General features: G+C 36.0%; 1 protein-coding gene across 2 annotated transcripts in view; it reads left to right on the forward strand.

Moving 5' to 3' along the window:
- Positions 1-25154, forward strand: part of LOC110373400 (zinc finger protein 541) — a 222395-nt gene that overhangs the window by 128951 nt on the left and 68290 nt on the right. For both annotated transcript variants that reach the window (XM_064039704.1, XM_064039705.1), the window contains 2 exons: positions 16324-16528; positions 24135-24239. In XM_064039704.1, the coding sequence (XP_063895774.1) occupies positions 16324-16528; positions 24135-24239 (310 nt within the window). The remainder of the gene's footprint in view (positions 1-16323; positions 16529-24134; positions 24240-25154) is intronic.

The raw sequence follows: 25154 nt of genomic DNA on the forward strand, positions 1-25154 counted from the left end.
AACAAAGGATTTTAGTTTAGCTTCGAGTTAAGCCAAAACTAGGTGAGCACACATCTGTAGTGTTGTGTTGGCGCCTGTGTGTGTTGTGGGTACAATTTGGACGTGGCCGGTTAGACTTGCTTGTTAATTCATTAATTAAGCAAAAGTGTTAGTTACAGTTGATTCAAATTTAGATTTTCGATCATTTTTTTATTTGTTATCACCAAGAGAACAATTTATATCTATGAAAGCTTTAAAACAATTCCATGAACTATTTGAAACACCCATAACAGCTTCATCGTTTTCCGCTCAGTAAAACTTTAATACAAAACTTCGAGATAGTACAATAAAACTTAACCCTAAAAAGTCAGTGAACGAAACCCGACAACCCTACAACCTAATTCCAAAGGTAATGTTGCTATTAGGAGTTCTAACTATCGCAAAACGCGTCTAGGGAGCAAGCATAACGGTAAAGTGTAAATGTTTTCTTGCCAAACGGTACAATAGTGAAGTAATAATGGCGTCCTCTAGGATACGTCAAATGTATTACGATGGCCGACATTCAGCGTTACGATATTACCTACGTAAATAACAATAATATCATACATACATATAAGTCGTTAACATTGAAATAGTATGATTATATGGTTTTTCTAACAAAACAGCGGTTGTTTTCTATTGTTTGTATTTCTATCTCTATTATTGTAAGAAGATTTGGGGATTATGTAGACCACATAGATCGTCATTTTTATATAACAAAAGGCAAAAGAATAATAAGAAAACATCTCCAGAAGTAGTTATTTGCAACAAAAATGGTTCCATTGAAAAATAAATATCTACCGCTCACACACAAGCCTCTCACACCTCTTCAAGTTACAGAGTTCTAATACCACATTTGCAACAATTTTTCAAATAACCCCAAACTGCCAGTAGTACTTCAGTCCAACTTGAATGTTTTCCATGTCAGTGTGAGGCCGTCACGATCCTTTGTTCTGCCGCAGTTTACCGTTTTACTGTAAAGGACGTTGTCATGTTTACGTCTCAAGTTTCTTGGACCCCTTCCAGTCGCGTCACTTCCAGTAAAAATCCCCTGGAATCCAGCCACGGCGATAAAATTCTAAAAAATATTATTCGCGGCAATATTGTACCGGCAATATAATATTGTATGACTTTCATAACAACTATTTTTGATAAGTAATTTTATGTAAATACAAGAAGGTATGTCATTCAAAGTTATAGGGTTTCCAGAGATGTCAAATTCGTCTGATTGGAATAATTGCCGAAATCTGTTATGTCATATTATTTATGCGCTAAATAAAGATTGGAATATTTTGTTTTTGAATTTGAGATTTGTGTTGGTTTCCGTGTAAATGTCAAGAAGTCCGAAAAATTCAAACCGAAATAGCTAGAAAAATATACCAAAGTCCAAGCCATTTGTCGGGTTATAAATCGTGCTACATCTTACGAGTCATTTGTACTTTTCTAAACGTCTCCGACAAGGATACAATGTTTCACTCAGCAACTTCTTACATCGAGACCAATAAAACTGACTGATAACTTGTCTCCTATTTATTTGTCGGAGATACAACTAATACATATTTCACTTACTCTTTCAATATCAATTTATGACATCCATTTTCCGGGTCTCTCAATTGTTATTAGGCCGTTATTGCCCATCTCCCATTTTTTATCTCGTAAATAGCCTGAATATCAATATTATGCTTATCTAACGTCACGGCTTGCTTACAAAGTGCTTACGTCAGGCCATACAATGTTCTCCGGGCACCGCTTGCTTTATTTATCACGGCTACTTCACATGCATTTAAATGACTTGCATTATTTGGGGCTTGTTTTTACTCTTTAATCTTCGGAAGCTTAAGAAGTTTCTCCTTTTCATTCTGCAGTATTTCCACTAAGTATTTCATTGAATTTCTTACGAAGTAGTTTCGTAAAAAGCCTGCAGCAGCGTATAAAAACTTTGGGAACAAAAACTCGCAAGTTCTAGACAATTTTTTTGATTTATTGTCAAAGAAGAGTGTTTTGTACGATCTCTCTCGCGTTTCGTAGTTAAATCAGTGCGGCTTATGGCGCTTTTAATCGAGCAATTTAATATAATAAATGTGGTCTATTAGTCGGACGGTGTTGCCGTCAACCGCTAACTCAACAGTAAGCTTTTACTCCAAGCGTTTAGTTTAATGTTTTATGTTAACTTGTAGTTAATTGTCTCTGTTTTTAGCTGCGAATTAAGAAGAGAGTTTCTTGATACTTTGATAATACCGATTACATTAGGTTATCGATGCCATTAACAAGTTCAGGTGCACATTCTATAACAAAACGCTAGCCGAGCCGTAAACTCGAGGCAGCGATATAACGCTTTCCCGACATCGAAGTAAACGTGACTTGTTTCCTTTTAATATTACGCTCAGACACCTCATGCATTTAATATTAAAACGAACGAGTAATGGGCGACATTTTAAATCTGCTCCGGCTATACTTCGTTTAATCGCGCAATTTATAATGAAGAATATGGTTCGTTATGGCCCCACCTCCTCTTGGACACTTTATAAGTAATAGGCTTGCTATTAACAGTAAATTGATTCGACTTGGTTCAGTGGATCCTACAGATTTTGGACCTACCTGTATTAAAATGGAACTCCATTAATTCTATATTAGGCGGTTATCAATCTCTCGTAAACTGATTTATTTTACGACCTAGGATTTTAATTTTATATTAGGCTCGTTTTTAACAAATTGATAGTTAATACGAGCTGTACACATCAGATACATGTCATATGTAGGTATACTACTTAGCAATATTTTTATGTTATGACAACAAATGAATTACAATATTTTTATTTGTCCTCTTTTTACTTAATGATAAAATCACATCAGGCGCAATATTACTTAAGACGTCAAGCAACAACACATCTCTGTCAGATATCCATTAACACTATTCAGGCTCTGAGAGTGTCAACAAATCGCGGCATCCGAAGTAAATTTTCCGAATGTTTCCGTTAGATACACGTAGATTGGGCATGATAATGGTGGATCTTGCACTTAGCGTGATGGATCCACCTCCAGGCCCCAACGTCTCATGATAAATGGCTTTGTCAAACCCCTCCAATGTGGGTCACGGAACCCCGCTCTAATGGCCCCGCAGCGATATATTTACCCGACTGCCAAAGAAGGAGGGTAATGTTTTTTAAAACTAACGATCTAGTGTTGTTTATGGCGATTATCGAAGTTTACGATAAAAGTTTTCGGATCAAGTTATAACATAGTCGCCGTGAACAGATGCCATAAACTAGAAGACTTTAAGTTGTGAACTTAGAGCCTATGAATATTTAAATAGGTAAATTCAATTTATAAAACTTTTAATCGTCACATCGGCGGCGTAAACCAAAATGTCTTTTACTAAAATTTATTTAACTTCCCAGAATTCAATTAATTATGCTAACGCGATTTCAGAATTTAGTTGATGTTGAAGCAGAATTTTTTATTTTAATAACTACTTTTAATTCGGCCATAAAATCGTGGATCACGAAGGAGGCATAATACCTAAACCTACTTCTTAATTATGCTACAAAAGACAAATAACATTAACGCTGAATCTACGATTGTAAAACCTCAGCCGTTTGCCCCACAATACAGTCGGTATCAGCTGTAAGCTCTGCTCACGATAACCATATTTCTGCCGCTAATACAGCGGTATTAAGATAATCTAAGTACCGACAATTACATTTAGATATACGCCTGGCAAACTGCCAATCTGGTCATAATTGACAGCTTGATTGATGTCTGTCTGTACTCTGATGATTTGATCAGATGTGTGAGGAGTTTTACAAACGATTTTACTGCCGAATAAGTACCGATTACCGGTTTAGAAATATATAGTGAAATTCTCTCCTATTTCCACATGTTTACTAAGGAAAAGCGCCTCTATTTACTGTGAGGATCTATTTCTGTACTCTTAAGAAAGCTCTCAAATAAAACGATGTAGCATCACAGACAACCCAAAACCAATATACTAAACTACTAAATTCCTTAACTAAAACACAAAGACTCGATTTTACTTTATCTCGTTACTTTATGTATTCTTCTTAAAACCAACGCTTTAACCCATCAACTTTATCTTCGAGAGAATAAATAGCCGTACGTTTTGCGCAAAAACAACTGATTGTGGGCAAAACTGTGGCTAAAAGTTAGTGATATACTGGCAGATAATACAGTCTCAGATGGCACATAGCTCAAGCTAACGAGATTTTACTGCCCTCCTCTGGCCCGTAAATTTAGGCCCACTATTCTTTTCCCGGTAGAATTTGCTAAATTTATTCCTTAGTGCAGAGAATTCGACGCATTTATAACGGTTTGATGTGATAAAACTAGTACCAATAGTTATTTTATGCATACTATTTGAATGTAATGTTGCTTTAGTATCAATTTAGAGAAATAAAGAAGAGGCAATACAAAACCTGCTGACTTATCTAGAAATTCAAAGCTCATGATATACATATTTTTTCCAATGCCAAGGTTGGAATAACTATTTTAATAAATTGAATGAACTCAACCTACATGTTTTTTTTTTTTTTCATTTATAGACAATATCTTTTCTTATTAACTTAAATGGGGCTTTCAGTTTATTTTTCTTAAAAGATGATGATGAAGTAAATATTGGAAAAGAAAACAGGAAATAATTGAATTTGTTTTAGATAATCCAAGATCAAACCAAGATCTTCACTTCAGATATCGAAGACTTGCGTAACCTCGGACCTACATAACATAAAGTAGCATGACTTACATACATGACTTATGCCAGAAGAATACATACCTACCCGTCACCTGACTAACGTATTAACCAGTTACCAATTCATTCTTCAAAATGACCCTGAGAGATCGAACAGGGTGAATAAAACATCCACAGAGTACAGTCAACCAGTTTCATAAACAATCTACTCCCAAAATGGATGTAGTTGATTGAAACCAGCACAGTAATCAGACCATCAGCGTACATTTAATATACGCACCGCTACAAACACGCGCGTATGACATGTAACACATTAGCGTATTAGTACACATTGTTCCATTCCTCATGTATCTTACACGCAGTCTCGTTAGCATTATTTACCGACCTGTTTACCAGTTTACATACTCCTACGTGTACAAATAAGTAAGATTTACTACGCCTAGGGAATATTGTAGGTACAGGTTTTCTTAGTATTCTGCCTGTAGGTCCCATTTTGGTTTTGCTAATGTCACTCTGATTTCATAAGCTCCTATAAATTCTCTTAAATCATGTGATGCCCATATCGTAGAAATGGCGTGTGAACCACTAGGTTTACGGCCATTAAATAGTGATTCTAACTAATATTTGATTCTATCTAAAATCAAGGATAGGTATCAATTCTGAATAGCCTTGCCAACCAGCAAACCTGAGCACGTACGTACCTATATGCGAACAATACCATAACGATACCAACTTTACCGTTAGTTTCAACGAATTACAAAACCAAGCACACAGAATAAGCTCTTCCTTTAACATCCCCAACATTTTCCATCTACCACTTTATCGAGCGACCACACATTAAATTAAAAAATCCATCTCCATGCATAGATAGCTGAGACAATGCAAGGCATAAATCGACCATTATCACCGGATAGCCGTCGCCCGGGCCGTTTGATTCAATTCTGCGGAGATTTAGTGTCGCCCTTCCGACACCTCACCTTAGCGCAGAACATTGTCTCGAAGCTAATTGAATCGGCTGCCATATGTGAAGTCAGCCTTTGCTTGTACGGTGGTGACGGAAGCTCTTTATAATCGTAAGTGTCTGTGGTCGTAGCTCTCTTTTCTTAGTGTATGACAATTTGTACCTATAATTTTGTGACAAGGTTTTTTGGCGAAATTTTTGGAATCTTTGACAGGACTGCTTTGAAGTTTCGAAATATTTCAAGATTATTTTCTGAATTTCAGTACCTAATCGTTTTAGTAGCGAAATCTCCATTGTTTAAATATTCCTCATTCTTTGCCCGCATAGTCGAACCAAAATAAGCAATATCCTCCTATGTTTTTGACGTAATAGAAGACATAAAAATTACACTACAAATAAAAAGCAAGTTTAAAAAGTAAGAATTACTTAAAACCACTTTTCCTCTACCTAACAATCGGACCTCTTTGATCAACATTCACTTCCGTGCACACATCTACAATCACACATACAGTCACACTCCCCGCTAACATTTCATTGTTTGATGGTGAATACGTAATAACATCGTTAGTCAACGTTCGCGAATGTTTTGGTCTATTATTAAGATCGGCAATGCCAATAAACAAGCGAGTGCGTGCTATTAGTGTTACCTCGGGAAATCACGAGTCAGGAAATCTGTGTATGTATGGAACATGTATTGAACAGGCTCGGGTCGCAGATGACAGTATGGAGTTTGTTTTGCTCGATATGATATATACAACTGGTGGTTTTGCTAGGACCATTTTTTGCAGGTCAAAAGGTCCAAATATATTACATAGCTATGTGTCAATAGAACAGTGCAACCTAATCGTTTCGTTATGTTATAGCAATGCTTTTCACTTCCCGGGTTACAACCCCATACTCAAGAGTGGCAATTATGACCCCTAGACAATGGGCTGAATCGCGAATTCCGAACGCGGAATGCGGTCCCGAGAAAAACACGATATTACCAAATGCGTGAATCATCTGAACAATGTTTGCGACAGTTATGGCGGCGTTCTCCTGAGTTATTGTGTTCCAGACTCAAATTTACTGTGATTTAACGTCTACCGGTCGTTATTTTTCTTGCCATTTTCCTTGTGGCTTGCGAGGGGTTTCAGAATACGGCCGTAACGTAAGGCTTGAGAGACCTAGTGGGCTCGTTTATTACTGTTTCGTTGCACATGAAAATTTTCTACCAAACTCCAGATTTGGTGTTATTATTTCTAAAAGCACTGAAAAAACTCTGTGTCAATTTTACCTACTGATATAATGCATTAGACACAATCTTGAAACCAAATGGATTTCCAATCGACTTCTCTAACAAAACGTTTGATTAAAATAAAATCCACTCTTCACAGTCCGATGTTAGACATTCAGTCTGTGAAATGAAGCATCAAATCCACAAAAATTAGACAACTGAACAATTTAGCTCGAATTTCCGCTCGTACGGGCCATTTAACCCAATAAATTTAGACCATTACCCTTGTCCGAGCGGGCCGCAATAAAGTGCTTTAAAGCGCCCGTGTCGCTTTGAAAACTCGTTACGCTTTTTTTAAGCGAAGACAGAAATAAAATTAATTTTGTATAATTGGGGAAATTATAAAACGTTTGGACGACATTCCGGTCGTTCGGTTCGGGTCCCTCGTGTTTATATGTGCGAATTGGCGTTCGTGTGTTAGACGGGTGCTAAAATGTTTTCTGAATTGATATGGGGCGATACATTTAAAATGGGACTCAGCCTTTTCAATTCGAGGTAATAAAGACTCGGGGGAATGGATACTTGGATAAAGCGTAGCTCTGAACTTTTAGACGGCATTGTAATAAAATTTGGTGCTCTCACTATTATTAGACACACATTACTTACTATTATTATATTCTTGGTTGTAAAAGCTTTCAAATTCTAAAAATAATATTCCACTATTAAATAAAATCTTTTCACGTTCTCCATCTAACCACATAATATTTTGAATGACATCAGATCCCTTTAAACTATCATGAACATGCTATACACATAACAAAGGAAGGCGAGTGAGATCTAATCTGGCTCAGTTTAACCGCGGCCAAGCTGTTGAGAGAAAAGGCTAGGTTTATGATTTCCAACACTGCTGCCTTCATAGATAGCTAAATACAAGAGGGGGCAACAAGAGTAGGTACAAATTAAAGTAAAATAGTAGGTATTCAGTAAAATCTTCAAACCATGCCTTTGCAGCAAATAAGCAATGTCTATGGTGTGACGAAAAACGAAGAAGTAAAACGATAACTTTATAATTATGTACCTAAACTTAGATATGATTATAAATAAGTGAAATCAAGAGTGTATAAGCGTATTAACTAACAAACTCAATCTTCATTTAGGTGAACATCCATTAACAATCTACTAACATATTTCTGAGGCAGCAGTCTCACTTACAAACCGACTCCACGAGCCCAAACTTCAAGTATAATGTTCAAGTTACAAAGTTTCGAGAGCACTTGAAATAAATACTACTGAAACTCGACTATCAGCCGTCGATTCGATCCAAAGTCGTGTATTTAAACCGTGATTAGACCAACAGGTTTCAAAAAGTCGTTGAACATAATTTAATGATACTTTTCCATATATTGACGACCTTAAAAAATTTATCGATTTTTCATTTTTTCGTTAATTTTGCAGCACCTATGTTCAACGTATAAATCTTATTGCGAATAATTTACGTTGGTACTTCCATTCATAGAAGTCCGCAGTCAAAATATCATGTCTTAATATAGGTTTCCAAAATGAATGAGTAGTTGACCAAAGCCCCTATTAACATGGAAAATTAATAACTACATATTACCGAGACCTAATAATTGCCAAACAAAACACCAATTAATTCTATCCCAAGCCACACGAACAAACACCGCCAAAACGCGTACACACTAAATAATAAATCAACATCTGCAGTTGTCTAATATTGGTGAGTTCTATCGGCTTACAGTAATACAAAATCAATATAGTAAGCCTTCAATTAATCGGTACTTCGTAGGTTCGGTAGGCAAAGCCGATTCGTCGGGCTCGCGGTACTTACGGGTACCTACTACCGAAAGCCCTGTTCATAATGGATGCGGAGTTATTCATAATTCAGGTGCTGCGGGATACAATGGCGGTAGTGTCGATAGGTATTACGCGGGAAGTATTGTTGCATGTGCCGATGGTTAGTTATAGTGTCGTTTGGTGCTTTGCTTTTGGCTTGCGCATAACTATTGTAACTTGCAAAATGGTACTGGCTATTCTGTTAGTTAGCATCGAATATTTTCATAGGAGTTGGTTGTGTCATTTCTTCTTGCCAGGACACACATAGGGAGTGGTGAAGAGTGGTGTCTTGGGGTCTGTCTTTCGTTAGCTGGCCTCATAAGCTTGTAAGTGGCAATTTACGACGACTTCATGAAGGGACTTATTATTCCAAAAACAATAAACCATCTGGAAGTCTTATTTTACACCTAAGCTTAGGTAATCATAGTTCAATAGACACAAGACCTCTACTGATATCCAATACCTAATAATTAACTTCCAGCTCGATGATTGTAATAACATAATGATTGTCTCATTGTTCTAATGAGATCAAATCAATGTCATCATGTCGTCGACATGTCCCATAAGGGATGTTAAGCAGCAGCTGTAACGACAACAAACATATGTAATGTGTCAATCTGATGACTGAACAATATGGCACACGAAGGGAGGCCTACATAAACTATTGATATATCTAATTCATAATAATACTTACCTATTACTTATTACCAAACTGTGCGCTAAGAACCTCTAAATGGTACGATATCAACAAAGCTTTAGTAATAATTGAATTAATAACAAATATTAACCGAACAGCTATCGGTAGGTATACATACATATAGGTACATAAAAGCTCAAACAATTATAATTATCTAGCAGGAAGCTCATAAATTGAACAGAAACCAAACCAATGTCCAGCAAAATCTATTGTTCTTCAAAATTTAGTATTTATTACTACATTTCAAAGTGTAGTACGTCAGCAAGCATATACCTACCATTGTAAATTATTACGTACAGTGAGGTCTGAAAAACGAGCTGTACCTAACAATACAACAATGAACGGCTCTGAACAATACATAATGTGTACATTATATACATACATATGTACTGTATACATGCCTATAGGTTTTGTTATGTACAGTCGTAAATAATGGGTGGCAACCAAATATCATGGAGTATGCGTCCACTGACTGGCTGATTGCAATTCGCTAAAAACTTGAATTGTCTATCACACTAAGTGAAATAAAAAATATTTAAATATTACACATACATACATATATACGATTGTTATTTTAATCACTGTTAAATGAACTGATTGCATTCTAGGAAAATGGTTAATTAAACCAAATACGAAATAAATCCATCCAAACAAAGAGAGACAAAGAGAATACAGACGTCAGTTTTCTTAAAGAACTGTTTACTATGAATTTTAACGTTCAATTTTCAACATAAACAGTTGTTTCTTTTAAAAAAATGCGTTTATATATTGGTGAACGGAGGCCTTACTTTCTTTATTCTAAACCTAATAACTATATTAGAGTATCTTAACCATGTCTTACGTAATAGTAAGGTAATTAAGTTGTGTAGTGAACAGATTATCCTTCGACCCAAGTAAGCTGAAACCTGCAATTATCTTCCACGTACAAATCCTGAACCAACGCTCTAAACACCGTGTATAATAATTATAACTTGTCATTATAATTGTAATTTGTCACCCTATAATGCCTTTTCACACTGGCGGATTCTCCGAGCGACACCATTCGCGTACTTTTAACAGTCATTGCGCCACGAGCGTTTGTTTCTTTTTCTACGTATATGTATCGCCCATTGTATGTCACTAAATCTTCCTGATCCAAAAACATCAATTTCTGTGACCTTAATTATTACACCTACGTGTCTTTGCCGACCTCATACCTATATTTATCTCTTATTGACTACGTATAACTTAAGATACACCAGTCATTACGTTTTGACCCGTCAATACCTATAACCCTAAACAAGAACAAAAACAGCCGACAATTGTCTATAAAACAACCGTCGAACGAGCTATGTTTTACAATTGAACATTTTTATTTTAATTCAGCTCGTCACGCAGGAATTGGTACGTCAAACACATGAAGGGCGCCTGAGGGATGAATCGTCAGGGCCCCATACCTAACAATTTTACACGCCAGCTTTACTGCCCATAAAAATATCTGCCTATATTTTATACTGTGGATTTTTGGGCGGTTTTTTGCAGAGCTTGTCTAGTTGATGCCTAGTTCTCGTAAACGTCAGGATTTTATGTCTAGAGTAGAGGAAGTGGGATTTAGCTGTGGCGATAGACTAGGTTTTTTCTTCAAAGTGAAACGCAATAGAGGAGAGAAAAAGAATATGTGTTAGTTATTGGTTTGGAAACAGCGATAGCGCGTATTATTTACATAGTAGCGATAAGGTACTAACAATAACACATTCAGTGATAAGACATAAAAATAAAACGTAAACTCATCTCAAAAATACAATAAGGTTCAACAACAAACAAAAACGTAACAAGTACTTAGGTACCCGACGCGGTATTTTCCGCACGTCATTTAGACCCAAAACACAGTAACGCAATATATTAATTAACATCTAGTCTAATAAGAAGGAGCCCCCAAACGTCCTGTCATTACGGAGAAAAACAGGTCAGGTAGGGTGAGCACACGCATTGTCGGCCGAGCCATTTACTCACAATACACACGGTTAATCACTCACGCGATTCCTCGTAATATCATGCCTTAACACGTAACAGGAACAAATGAGTCGAGTCGGCGGCAGTCATCACACGAATGCGCAAATCTTAAGCGAGATTAGTGTTCGCTCTTGACCCAAATCGCGATATGAGATACATTATTTTCTTTGAAGCTCTCACGGTCGCAGCACTTAGTAGCCTTTATGAACAACGAAATTCGATCTTCGAAAATCTCTGGAATTTCTACGGGTCGTGATTTCTCGTATTTGAATATTGGATTGGACTTCGAAAGTGAATTAACAGTTTTATTATTCAGTGAGTCTATTATAGTTCAGAAAATTTGAGTACCTGTTACTAATGTACAAATTATATCTGTGCCAATAATTGAATAGTCAGTTGACTTGATTTACCAATTATAAATTTTGCTAAGTTTAGTTGAGTGGGTATGTAGTGCAGATTACAGAAACTATAAGGGATTAATCACTGGGATTATACAGTAAGTTACGTAACTAGTACGCGATAGATAATGCTTCCAAGGCTTATAGAGATTTCCGTTTGTGATATAAATTTAGGTGAGAATGGCGGAGTAAAAGGTTGCATTTATTCACTGTTTACAGATTTATTATCCTGTTTAATTACTGTTCTCACTCGCAAACAAACAAATGTAACATCGCCATTGAAAGTCATCAAACACCAGTTTCAATAACATCAAACGGAACAAACTTTCGTATCTAAATATACATAATACGGTGTCGGTCAAATTGCTCATCCGGACTATTATGTGTTTATTTACCGGCCAACAGGGTATAATTGTACCGTAATCAGCAGGCCTGTTAGCCCACGGGACTGAGTTGCGGTGAACGTAAATAGCGCTCTCATAGACGACAACTACGGCTTTCACCCTGATTGTGTGCCGTTTAGAATTTTATTGTATTGTTTCAAATAAATTAATGTTTCAAATAGAAAGTAATCTGGTTAATTGTGTTTTTAAAAAGCTCTATATCTATACAGCGCACTCTTTTCATTCTATGAATGTGTCAAGGATAACCTATGTATATCTTATACCAACTGAACCTGAAACAGATAAACAGATGGTAACCTCCTAGTAATTTATTTTTTTCTTATATTTTTTTAATTCGATCGATTATATATAATAATCATCAAAAATCTATTCAATAAGCTTGGATATCCTACTGCTATCACAGCCACAATTCCCACCTGGAACATTTATACATCGCCTAAGTTTTCCAGAAATACCCAGTGTTCTAAAGGTTATATCAAATGTAAAAACAGCACTATTATTTTTAAAAACGTCACTGAAGGGTAACAAACTTCAATATACCGCGATTCATACCTTACATAAAATCTCGCCTAGTGAAATTCCTAGTATTAGTACAAAAATTAACACTAAAAAAACGAGTGTTACCCCCACGCCACCGTAGGGTAACAATCGTCAATCAATCACGCCATTCCCCCTGGCGTTATTACTCTCAGTAAACAGTTGATAATAGGCGCCTCATTGGCTGGCGCGATGGGAGCTCTAATTAGACGCCACATAATGACGCCTTAAGCTGTGCACTATTTATACGGAGAACGAAATGACGTGTTAATTTCTCAGTAAAACGTAAGTAAACGTCTCAGGATTTAACGGTGGAACGTAACTGGTTTAATTTTCTGGAATTTAATGTTGGAAGTATGGGTATTTTCTGCCGAGTGCCGGTATGGGTGTAGGAAGGTACGAATTCTTCGTTACTGAAAAGCGGTTTGCGATATTGATGCAATTATTGCCGTATTGCAATTTCTGTAGTAAATTATAATATGATTATTTTATAATCTTCTTTATCAACTGGGACATGATATTTTACTGATAAAAGAAAAAAATATTGGGCTGATGGAATTATCTAATAATACCGGAGTGACAATACTTCCAAAACATTCAAAAGTCTAATCTTATCATAGGTACCTACATACTCTGCCCTTAAACTCACAACAAAAATCCTCAAATTTACCCTAATACCAGTTCTCTCTAATTTACCTTCCGAACTTCCTCCCAACTGTAATTAAAATCTAAAAATCCGTTTCACCCATAATTAATTGTATAAAGCGAGTTCATAACACGTTAATAAGAGGTATTGCAAGTCGCATAACATATTTAAAGCGTCATTACTGCCTAATGGGACACAATCGCGACGTAATCAGGGCCGTACCTGGGGCCCTGGGCCCCGGGCCCTACAATGTCTCGTAATTATGTTAGGGTTCATTCGTCTTGAATTTATGGCGTGTTGTATCAATTTTGACAACATTTCTGCGGTTCTGTTGGTTGGGTGTTCTAAATGTAGATGTAAGTTTAGTCTTAATGGATGTTATCTTGGTTTATTTAATGAAGAAACATTTACGAACCTATATTAAAAGTTGTGAAACTTCACAATAAATAATTTTCTAACCGTGACTTCGTAAGAAGTATTTGACAAAAACGCGTTAAACAAGTTATAACCGTAACATTTTTTGAGAAATAGTCAGAACAACTCGAAAGCTAATAAGCGGTATCATAAACGATCCTACAATCCAACTACTTATTTATTTTTACGCAAGGATTGCACCTCGAGATAGTAAAGTGAGAATTTAATAAGTACTTAAATAGTTGGCAAGCTACAGGGGAGTCGCGACCCGGCGGGCTTTTCTCCGCGGCCCCCCGAGCTTAAAGAAGGTCCGCAACATGAAGTATTTAATACAAGTTTAACTTAACTTATATACCTAGTTAAGCGGGGAAGCCTTTATCTTGCAGTGGGACATTGCAGGCAACCTTTTATAAATTGCTTCGATATTGAAAGTAAACTGTTTTGGAAAATTCGTATTTTCATTCTTTATTTCTAAAATGATTTACTAAAATCTTTCTTCAACTCAATGCTGGTTTCAAAACGTGTCCAGAGGACTTTATTTTTTAAAAGTGGTCGACGTCTGTAGCTGGCCTAACGAAGCAAGAATGCATAAGAGCAAAAAATTATCAGCTTGCCAATTCCAGTTCGTCAAAATTTTTTGCCTTGCTTGGATTTCTTACTCATGCCATGTTTGTGTTTCTTTAACTAAGTATACTATGCGTAGGCATTAAAACTATGCATAAGCTGCCACTTTACTTGTCTATGTACTAGCTGTAGTAATATAAAATTAGCATTTTAAAATTAGTTAACTAAGTTACTTCTTTATAAAATTTAAGGCGTAATGAAGCCTTATTTGTGTTTTTGACAAGAATAATAAAATAATATCCTTGATTACTATTTTTGTTTAAGAAAATGCACACTTACAAATTTTAGATGAATATTAATGAATCTGCATACCTAGTGCAAGCGAACCAGCCGGCCTAGCTAGTCAAATTAATTGATACTGAAATTGAAATCCGCGAACCGTCCTCCCACTGCAATTAAACTTTACCTAAGCTTTGAACATCAAAGTTATATGATTTGTATACTTGTACGATTTTAGGATATACCCGACTACAGAAGCTAATAAAAAAATATACAAAATTTATTTAACGTCTATAAAACATAAAAAAATGTTTACGAAGAAAATTACTGTATAAATGAAAACTACAATAACTATCCGCAAAATAATATTTCCCTTAAACAAAAGCCTGTAAAACAAAAGCGTCGTTTTCTGAAACAAAAACTCAATTTATTGACAGGCGGTAGTGTTACGTTGTATTATTCCATTGCGGGGCGCCCTCCAGTTTAATCGCATTATAATCTCGGTTGTCGTTGCTCGCCGGCAATGAACAATGCGCGCCAATAATTACTCGCCAGCCACTATTTATTGTTGCCCGCCATGTAAGAGGGAGATAAGTAGTTGAAGTTGGAACAAAACGCTGTATTGTACTAGTTGGCGTAATTTGAGTGACTTATTTCAAGATCTGGTTCAGACTTCACAATAGGTATACTAATTCTTAGCTGCCTCTGGCATCTTGTGTGAAGTCGTTATACACGTAATATTCTCAAAGGTTGATAAATCTTTCGTAGTTGCTGAAATATTTAGAAGAAATGACAACACACGTAACACACATTACTGTCACCATATTCCTTAGGTACAACCAACTTTAAACAGAATAGATATTGACCGGTTTAACTCAACATGACTGATCTGTAAGATTTTCTGAATACCTGAATCCTGTAATATTTCTGGATTTTAGTCAGTTATAAATCGCTTCAATCATCTATGTCAAGTGATCATACGCATGATGAAATTACAAAATCTCCTAAACTAGAAACAAACGATCATATACGCTAACAGCCAGTTTGATACTAAACAATTAAAACTACTGTTCGAAACTCGCGACATGTACCAACTATTCACTCATAGAGTTCTGTAGCAAGCAAAGGCCTCCTCCCACGGCTCATAATTATGTGTTTTGGATTATGATGGATACGCTTTTGATGTATCCGAACGACGTGCAAAATTACACGAGCCTTGTTACCGTGTGATACATTACATTATACGGCAAATGGTTTCCCCGACATGAATGTCGCCTGTCAAATGCATGTCAACGGTTTTATGTAATTCGATTTTGCTTATTGTGCTAAGTAGATGATAATTTTGTTTAGGGATACTGTGATCATGGGTTGTTTACACAGCCACTATACATAGGTCATCCCGTGCCTTTTCCCTACTAGGTATGTTGGGGTCGACGACCAGTCTAACTGAATGCTGAGTACTAGTGCTTTACAAGGAGCGACTATCTGACCTCCTCAACCTAGTTACCGGGGCAACCCAATACCCCTTGGTTAGGTTAGGTGTCAGACTTATTGCCTTTTTTTGCTACTATGATAAAAACATTGAAACTCAGCCTTAAAAAAAAATACAAAGTTACTAATTAGTGAATTTGTCTCCAGGTGCAGACAGCGCGGCTGCCACTGCCGACGTTCGCGCCGCGAGCCGTGGTCATGTACAGCGCGTCAGTGGGCGGCGAGGGCTCAGTGGCGCTACAGTTGCGCGAGGCGGGCCCCGGCGACTCCGCCAGATTCCACGACAACCGCCTCGCCATCGCCTGCCATGAACCCGAGCTCCTCGCAGACTTCCTAAACGCCAGTGATATCGGTAAGCAGAAAGGAATCATTCTAAAACAAATCGTGGAACAAATCTGTTCATACAGATGCAATTGAGCACCCAGATGTGTAAAATACATTATCCTACATTTGGTTTCGCATAAAAATTTGAATTACAGTCAACAAAATTGGCATTCAGACTTCGCTACAACGTTCCAGATATTTTATTTTACGCGAAGAATCATGAGCGGTATTCCACGACTCGAAACCCGGAATGCTTCGTCGGTTATTTTGAATTTCAAATATCGAGTTTTGCATTCGAAACTGGCTGGAAGCAGCGCGCTTGGACATCGCTCCGTCATTTGTTATCGACTCATTTAAATCTTGCGAGTGTTGTACATCACTAGTTTATGTAGATTTTACGATTTTCGTGCCGTGGGGATGGGAAATGAAGAAAATGGAGTTTCAATTTGTGATTGTGCTAGTGCAAAGACACATGGTGCTATGCATTCATGTCCATTGAACATAAGGAAAATTATTAGCTTTTTGACAATGAGAATCATAATTATAAATACAAATAGGTAGGTTATAAATAGGTAGAGGTAGACCTCTTCAGTGAAAATATTTAAAACTACATTTATTTTGAAATCATAAACATCATAATCATATCCCTCGTAATAATCATATTTGCAGTAATAAATAGCAGAGCTTACTAAAACAATATTCAAAAAGATACAATCTTATAATACGCAAACATTATTTAGTGGGCGCATTAATTCACTAGACACACAGTTAAATAAAATAAGTCTTGTTGAACAAAAGTGCTTCTGTTCATTTACAAAACCAATATTCGCCGAGCTACAGTGAATATTAAGTAAAGCTATGAGAAATCATTTATTTGTTGCCAGCTGTAAATCTACTTCGGAGATATGCTTTCAATTAATTTGCGAAATCCGATACAAGAATACCTACTGTGAATTTGAAAATGGAACTTCAAGTTTCGATTTAATTTTATCACTGGCAACTTTTAGTGTTTGTGTTATTATTTATAGTTATGGTAGAACTATGTTGTAATTTATAATGTCACGGTCTAGAAATTTAGACAATAATTTTACCACAAAATTAGTTTGTACTTAGGTATATTATATCTATTGCTATTTATTATACACACATCTTTATAGGTATATTTACTCAGTACTTTTCTTTCATTCGTATTTTAGTTCAAGATCAAAGCTAACATAATTTGCTAGCTTCCAAATTCAAATTATCTAGTTCGTCTCCTGCCCCCCATTAGCCCCGAGGGAGGCTGCCATTGCAGGACATCAACTTGTCAAAATTCACTTGAGAAGTGTCTCGATTTTGCTTAAAAATGCAAACTCATGCAAACGAAGCCTGAAGGCTCCTAATTGAATTAGATCTTCTTAAGCGAACGATGGAAATTTCACTTCTATTATTGAGCTCGTAAATTGTTACATCTTACAGTTGTGCATTTCAATCATCTGGTAGTTATTATTTAATTACAAAGAAAAAGAAGATTAAAGCTCAATTAGCGCTGTTTAAAACAGTTTCTGTAACTTTGTAAGTTGAACGTAGAGTTGATACTTTATAATTTTAAATGAAGTCCTGTAATATTGCCAAGTTTTCTATTAAAAAAAATCTTGACCAAATAATATTCATGTAAACACCACATACGCTTTAGTTAACTATCTAAACTCTTTACGAAGTGTGTTACTATCATCGTCGAGCAATACCACTATTGATACGAACTACCATTACTTATCAAATTACGACACAGCATTAAGTGGGCATAAAGCGGCAGATTCGCTGTCAGCAATACTTACTTACTAACGGGAAACTAAAATAGGTGGCAAGTTTCATAACAGCGTGTTCCATCACCGCGAACCCTTGTAGGTAAATATTCGAGAATTCCATTAGCCAATCCCTTAGAGAGTATTTAATTAACATATGGTAAACAAGTTCATTATCCCTTTGTGCTTTGAACAAACTTTTCGACATTCTATAACTTCTACCGTATTTAAAATATAGGTACTTTAAAACAGGAACGCGCACCGGGAAGGATATTTTGAAATTGTTACTCTTTTAATTACGCAGAGTGGAGGTTATGAGTTCCAGAGATTCTGTGTTGTCATTCTTTTTTTGTAACGTCACCCTTGAGGCGAGCTTGATCCTTTTCGGAGAATGTGAGATCAAGGGTGAATTCAAATTAAGAATTCGAAGTTATTTTGCTTTTTTTTTCTTCTCATTGTTTACATTATTTTCAGCTTGTCTAGTCTATTCGCTGCTTCTATTCATAAAAGTTTTCATTGTTGTTTTCGTTGAAATATTTGACTAGACACCAATAAATTATGCCGAACATTTGACATCTGAAGTAAACAAAACCAGCGCCTCGAACACAATCAACTTATCACTCCTCTATGAAAGAGTCGTGGATAAAAAATAGAAAAACAACATTATTTTCCTTAAACACAACCTCAGCAAGGGAGAACAATAAAAAAGCGAGCAGCAGTAAGCTATCTGCAATATGAATAAGTGGTAGTTTTTGCATATTTCATCCGAGCCGAGTATCGGAGCAACAAGCACTTACAAAGATGAATTGTCACTTTTGAAAATTGTATCTGCCGAGTCACTGGTTCGACGTTAGATGACTGTGGATTACTCCGCAAATACAATATACATATGTTGCAGAAATTTTAACTTTAGTTATTTGTTTATTTATTTTAGCTGGGTACTGCAAGTTCTCCGCACTTTAAAACCATCTTTACAGTAAAATCGTTCTAATCGAAGAAACAATTTGACTCAAATCTTAGGCACATAATTGCTCATTGTGTTTTACGTGTCAATTTTCACATATTACCCTTTAGTATTCACCCTGTTTTACCCTCCGGAAAATCATAACATTGCCGTATTTTTATTGGCTGACCTTGAATGACTCACGAAGTAGGGCGCAAAATTACATGCACATTATTACCATGTATTTACATATTTCCCTCCTCAATGTAGTCCACGATCCGTATTTTACACAGCACTGCATCGTGAGACTTATTTTGTCTCATAAACTACGAGTTTTACTTACAGCTTGTACTTTTAAATTGAAAGCATATCTTTGCCAACGACAATATTTGTAAGCTCTAAGTGACTTTTTAATGAATAAGGAGTACGTTGCTTTCATTTCCGCCCTTGCAAGAAAATCGGGATCAAGTTTTCGTGTCATACCTACTATATACGGCACGGCCGCAAAACGGATATTTTTACTGACTGGTACAAAATCAGCAGAGTAGTATAATCATTCAGAAATCAAGAATCCTACCTATTACCAATAAGAATAAGCCTATAAATCCTTCTTTTATGGAATTACGGCTATGTAACGAATATTTTAGTTCCGCCCAGATTTTAAGCTACATACTTCAAAATTAGTAGTGGATCCCGATCGACCCACATTCTACTCCACATAAATTCACGTGGGGCTGTTTCTATTAAATTTTACGACAAACACGAACCCTCATATAACTTTGTTAATAAATGTTATAATATATTGGAGGCAGATGCTAGGCCTATCTGACGTACTAACATAGACTCTATTTTGAGTCTGTTTGGAAATTTCTAAATAATGTCTTTGGTAACTATTTGCATGTCATGATTTGTGTCTCTACAAAGTTATATTAGACGGATTGTTGTGTATATTGTTTTGCTTGAACTAGTAAATATGTTCTCATATGTTTAGTTACAGCGTTATTAACATGCCATCCATCATTTCATTTTTTAGTAATAGGTCTTGCTCGCTCAATTCATGCTCAACAAATGGAGGCTATTTAAATGTACCTACCCCAGACAACTGAGTTTTTGTTTAAAGTCTAGATTATAAGCTTTATAAAACAGCACCAAATATACCTATTATTTATTGTCTTATTACAACAGAGGACACACTCAAGAGCGGGACGTAAAAGAGCAGTCGTGATCCAACATTGTAATTTAGAAGACATTTAACTTGAGACCCACTTGGAAGCATTTCTAATTGAGCTCATTTTAATAGGCGCTCAAAATAAGCCTTGAAGTATGACACTTAGATTCGTAGAACTACACATTATGGAGCAGGTTTGTTCTTCTAAATTAACGTCTATAGAGTGTTGGCTAAGATCATCTAGCGTCACTGGAAAACCTGCAGGCTAACCAACGAAAGGAATATTAGGAATCAACTATTTTACCCTCTTAAGTACCTACTGTTTTAGCATTGACAGGCAACGGTTCATAATCCGTAAAAAATGGCAACTGAAAACGAGCTATAATATCAAAATCAGTTTAAGCAAAACAATAATCTACTTTTGAAACTAGGTCCACGGTCACCGCAGTCAATCCCGTCAATATGGTTATCAATATTTAAGGCCAGATAACTTAGACCATGTGACTCCTTACCCGATGGTGAAACTTAAACAATATAAAACGGCAAACCGAGCCTCCCCGCGATACAATCTTATCGGAACCGGTAAATCGGATCGGATATCGGAGTGCTATCCGACCGAACTCTCATTGGTTTTCTTTTTTCGAAGGCAAACGTTTTAACATCTGCCTGCACATTCTATTTCGTTCAACTTCATTGATAGGTTAGGGGCAGAAAATAGTGTTTATTTTAACCGACTTTAAAAAGTTGCAGTGTTTTTCTAAGTTTATTTCATCGTCAAAAACAAAAGTTTGCTTTTTTAATCGTTTTATTATTGAGAAATAGGTCACTATTTTCCTGCCATCTCTGTCCACTCCAAAAGTACACTCGGACCACATTAAAGTTAAAAAATCGTAACTAACTTGTCTATCAACATTTCCTGAGTGGTCTTGTGGAATGGTCCACTTGGGGAATGATATCAGCAACTCACAAAGTTATCCAGTCTCCTGAGACTCAGACTATCTATAAACTGATCTGTTACGTTGCTCAACTATTAGTGAAATGTTATTTATTCACATCAAAGATATTATTTATGACTCAACTTTATGATTGATCGCACAATTTAGTACAGCTCCAGATTATCGATAAAGTGACATTTTGATGTGGGTCGCTGTTATTAAATATGCTTAAACAGCTATCGTGTCATTCAATTCATTGTTACTTCTACAATGCATTGACCCATATATTTAATTGAATAAAAAATAGTTTTTTTTAAATATTTTATCAAGGTAAAAATTAAACATAAACAGTAACTTACTAGTACATACCTACATAATGAAAAAAAAAAATCATAGATCTGCAAAACAACAGTGAGCACATAAAAACACGAAGCGTATCACAAACAACCGACAGTTGCCCTCAACGTTAATTAAAAACAACATCACCAATTAAATTGGCGTTTTATTTGACGAAAATATAACACGAGTCAGTTTCACTCTAGTGCTCGTTGTTTGTGCCATTTTCCCCTCACTACTTCACGACTAAAGGAGCGCGACTGGATCATAATTTTAAGAAAACCATTTCAAAGTTTTTTTGCTTAATAAAACAAGCGGGGAAGCGGAACCCTCGGTCTCACGCAAGGAAATGCGGTACCATAAAGTTGCAAATGAAGTAATACCGTTCTCGAGTTGACTTACTACCGAAAACTAAGTCGCCAACTGGTCGCAGTGCCACTTGGGCCACAATAGACTGCTACCAATTTGCACTCCCTATTTACTTAGTGTCATTTAATTTAGCTGTATAAATTTGTAGAAGCGCTGCGGCCGCTGCGCCCTGTTGTCTCACTTTGTAATTAATATTGACCATTCCAACCGAAATATCGCTAACTATTCAGTCGTACTCAACTATTCTGCCCCCGAGTGTACTTGTTTTCTGACAATGAATTTCTAATTAGTTGGATTTCTTGGGTCCGCTCTCAATTATGCTTTGTATAGCCTGCACTGGGTGACCGTTATTTATTAAACAAATGCTTCACAAAATGTTGCTTGTTGTTAACGATTTTGGGTTAAAACAACGTACAAAATGCTCACGCTACATTGATCCCGCCTTACTTACACGAGTAAATAAACCCTCCCTTAAAGTTGATAACATTCGATTACATTTCATACGCAAATTAAAAAACTTTTCCGCGCAATTTAAAATTCGCATCCTAACCTTATTCGTATGCGGCGAGCACACAAAATAACCAAATGTAAACGAATCATAATTCAAGATTATGTTGCATGAAGAAAAATATTCTTGAAATTGAAGCCGTGGGGAGCACCGGGCGTTTATTGCACCCTTCGCGCGTCACTTGGCGTTTTATTATGTCCCACATTTGGTCGCGAATAAACAAGATGATAACTGAAACGTGCCTACAGAATCCACAACCTTTTTACTGCCGCCATATTACAGAATTTTGGGAAGTATGATTGATTGAACAATACCCTTTTCTGCCTTTTATTATTGTTCTTGATTACTTGTTTAGAAAGGATTCGATTTTGTTGACATAAAAATGCGAGAATACAAATTGTGTGCGTCCCTTTTAAAATATTAGCATTTTTTGTTTAGTTTTTACATTCAACATAATTGTACCTACTTAGTTTGAAGTTCAAGTATGTCACTGCTAACAATCAGCCGCCATTTTATAATTACTCCGAGTCTCTCAAGTCTGACGTAACGAAAATATTAAATTAGGGCGGAATTAAACAGTAGTCTCGTTAATAGAACAATCGAGTATGACATCTAAGAGGTACTTCAGACCTACGTAATTAGGGAGGCGCCGTACATCAGGGAATAAGGAAATTGCTCAACTGCCATAAATAATTTATAGGGATTCGAAGCAGCACAAGTTTTGAGAGCTCTCCTGTTCGCTCGCTGGCAGTCTTAAAACAATTATTTTGCTATCAGATACTTTTGATATTACTGCGGGCAACAGTTTTGCTGTAATAAACGTTGTCTTAAAGTTTAATGTAGTTTGTCTACTTTATTGTGAGCTAATCAGTTAAGTCATTTTAACTGTTTGCTTAGTAAGAAAAATAGTTAATACTTGATATTATGACAAAGGTTATAAGTAAGTGAAATGATACTTACGACTACAACTCAAAATCAGATTTATAATATATTCTGAAATTCACAGTTGCTAATATTCTTATCAGTACTATTTAGACAGTAAACACAAAACCTCAACACACATGCCTAGATAAATTACACAAATAACGGCAACTTCATGATATACTCGAGTTACAAATTTAATTTAGTTCTAAGTGAAAGCTATTCGTTATGTTTACTTGAGATTATAATTAACTGGATTAATTTTAGGCTCCCTGTAGTAATTTATGTAATAAACCTATGTAAACTGTCGTTGGGATACTCCGAGTATGTAAATAACACAGATATTTGGGCTAGGAGATCAATGTGTCGTGATGTCGTGTCTAGTATCAGTGTCTATTTTGACTATGTGTCTTAATAAATGACGTAAAAAAGTAATAAAAAAAATCCGCAATTAGATTTAAAAGAGTTTTATTTCATAAGGAAAAATTGAAAATAAGGTACACCTACTCATGATTCTAATTATCTAAGCAACAAAATGAATTTTAACCATCACTCGAAGCACCTATTCTTTCACAGCATTTAAACATCCCATTATTAGAAACTAAAAGAATTTGATAGTTAGAGATAAAATAAGCATTCACTCTGTTATACAAATGCCCTATTCTTTCAGATGGCGAGCACGGTGGTCTGTCAGCACTGCTAGGGTCGTCGTCACCGGACCTGGCGCTCGCGTCCGACGCCTCCGATAGTTTACCGCTACCGGACCATGATAACGGTAAGTTTTACAACTTTAGACTTATAATGTAAGCCTTCTGAAGTTAGGATTTTGACTGGCAGTGGCTTTAGATATAGGTGTGACGTTGATGGACGATTTTTTTGGCGATTAGGTGACTTTTATAAATTAGTCACTGTAGACAAGTAAGTCTTAAACCTAAAAATAACTTTTTAAATGAAAATGCAATTAAATACCTAGGCATGAAATTGAATAATACATTTAAATATAATAATGGTTTTGGTTAATTTGGAACTTAAAATTATTTCCAAGCCCTGTAGACGTACCTAATAATATTACTAATTAATGAAGACTAATCAGATAGCAAATCAATCATAATAATAGCCAATTAAGCAATAAGATCTCCTTTGAGACGATAATGATTCTTCATATTACTAACCTATGTAGGTAATTATTGACGCATCGCAACAATGAAGGCATATAGCCCTATCTGATTTGGGATAAAGTGCAATTAATTTGCATACAACATATATACTACATAATACATTAGCGAATGCAAATTATGTCAAAGCGGAGACGTCTGGGATACGTTATTATATGTTAAGCACATACCTATGTAGATAGATGGGTACAACGTTTCAAAGCTTGAATAGCGTACTTCAACTCCCTTTGACTTACTTGTCTGCTGCGCATGAAATTAAGGTAAATGAAATGATTATTAACTGCTTTGATATTTCGTCTTTTATTAAAAACTAGAGGCTCCTCCAGTGGCTTTACCAGTATTCCTTAGGTACTTCGTTCACCCCAATAAAAATAGTTTTTAAATGGACTTTCTTCGATAAATAGACCTTCCTCGATTAAAAGACCTTCCTCGATAAATAGACCATCTAACACTGAATAAAACAAACAAATGTACAAACACAGTTTTCAGCTTTCTAATATGAGCATAGATATTCC

The sequence above is a fragment of the Helicoverpa armigera genome, chromosome 20 (assembly GCF_030705265.1).
Source record: "Helicoverpa armigera isolate CAAS_96S chromosome 20, ASM3070526v1, whole genome shotgun sequence".
In the NCBI taxonomy this organism is placed as follows: domain Eukaryota; kingdom Metazoa; phylum Arthropoda; class Insecta; order Lepidoptera; family Noctuidae; genus Helicoverpa; species Helicoverpa armigera.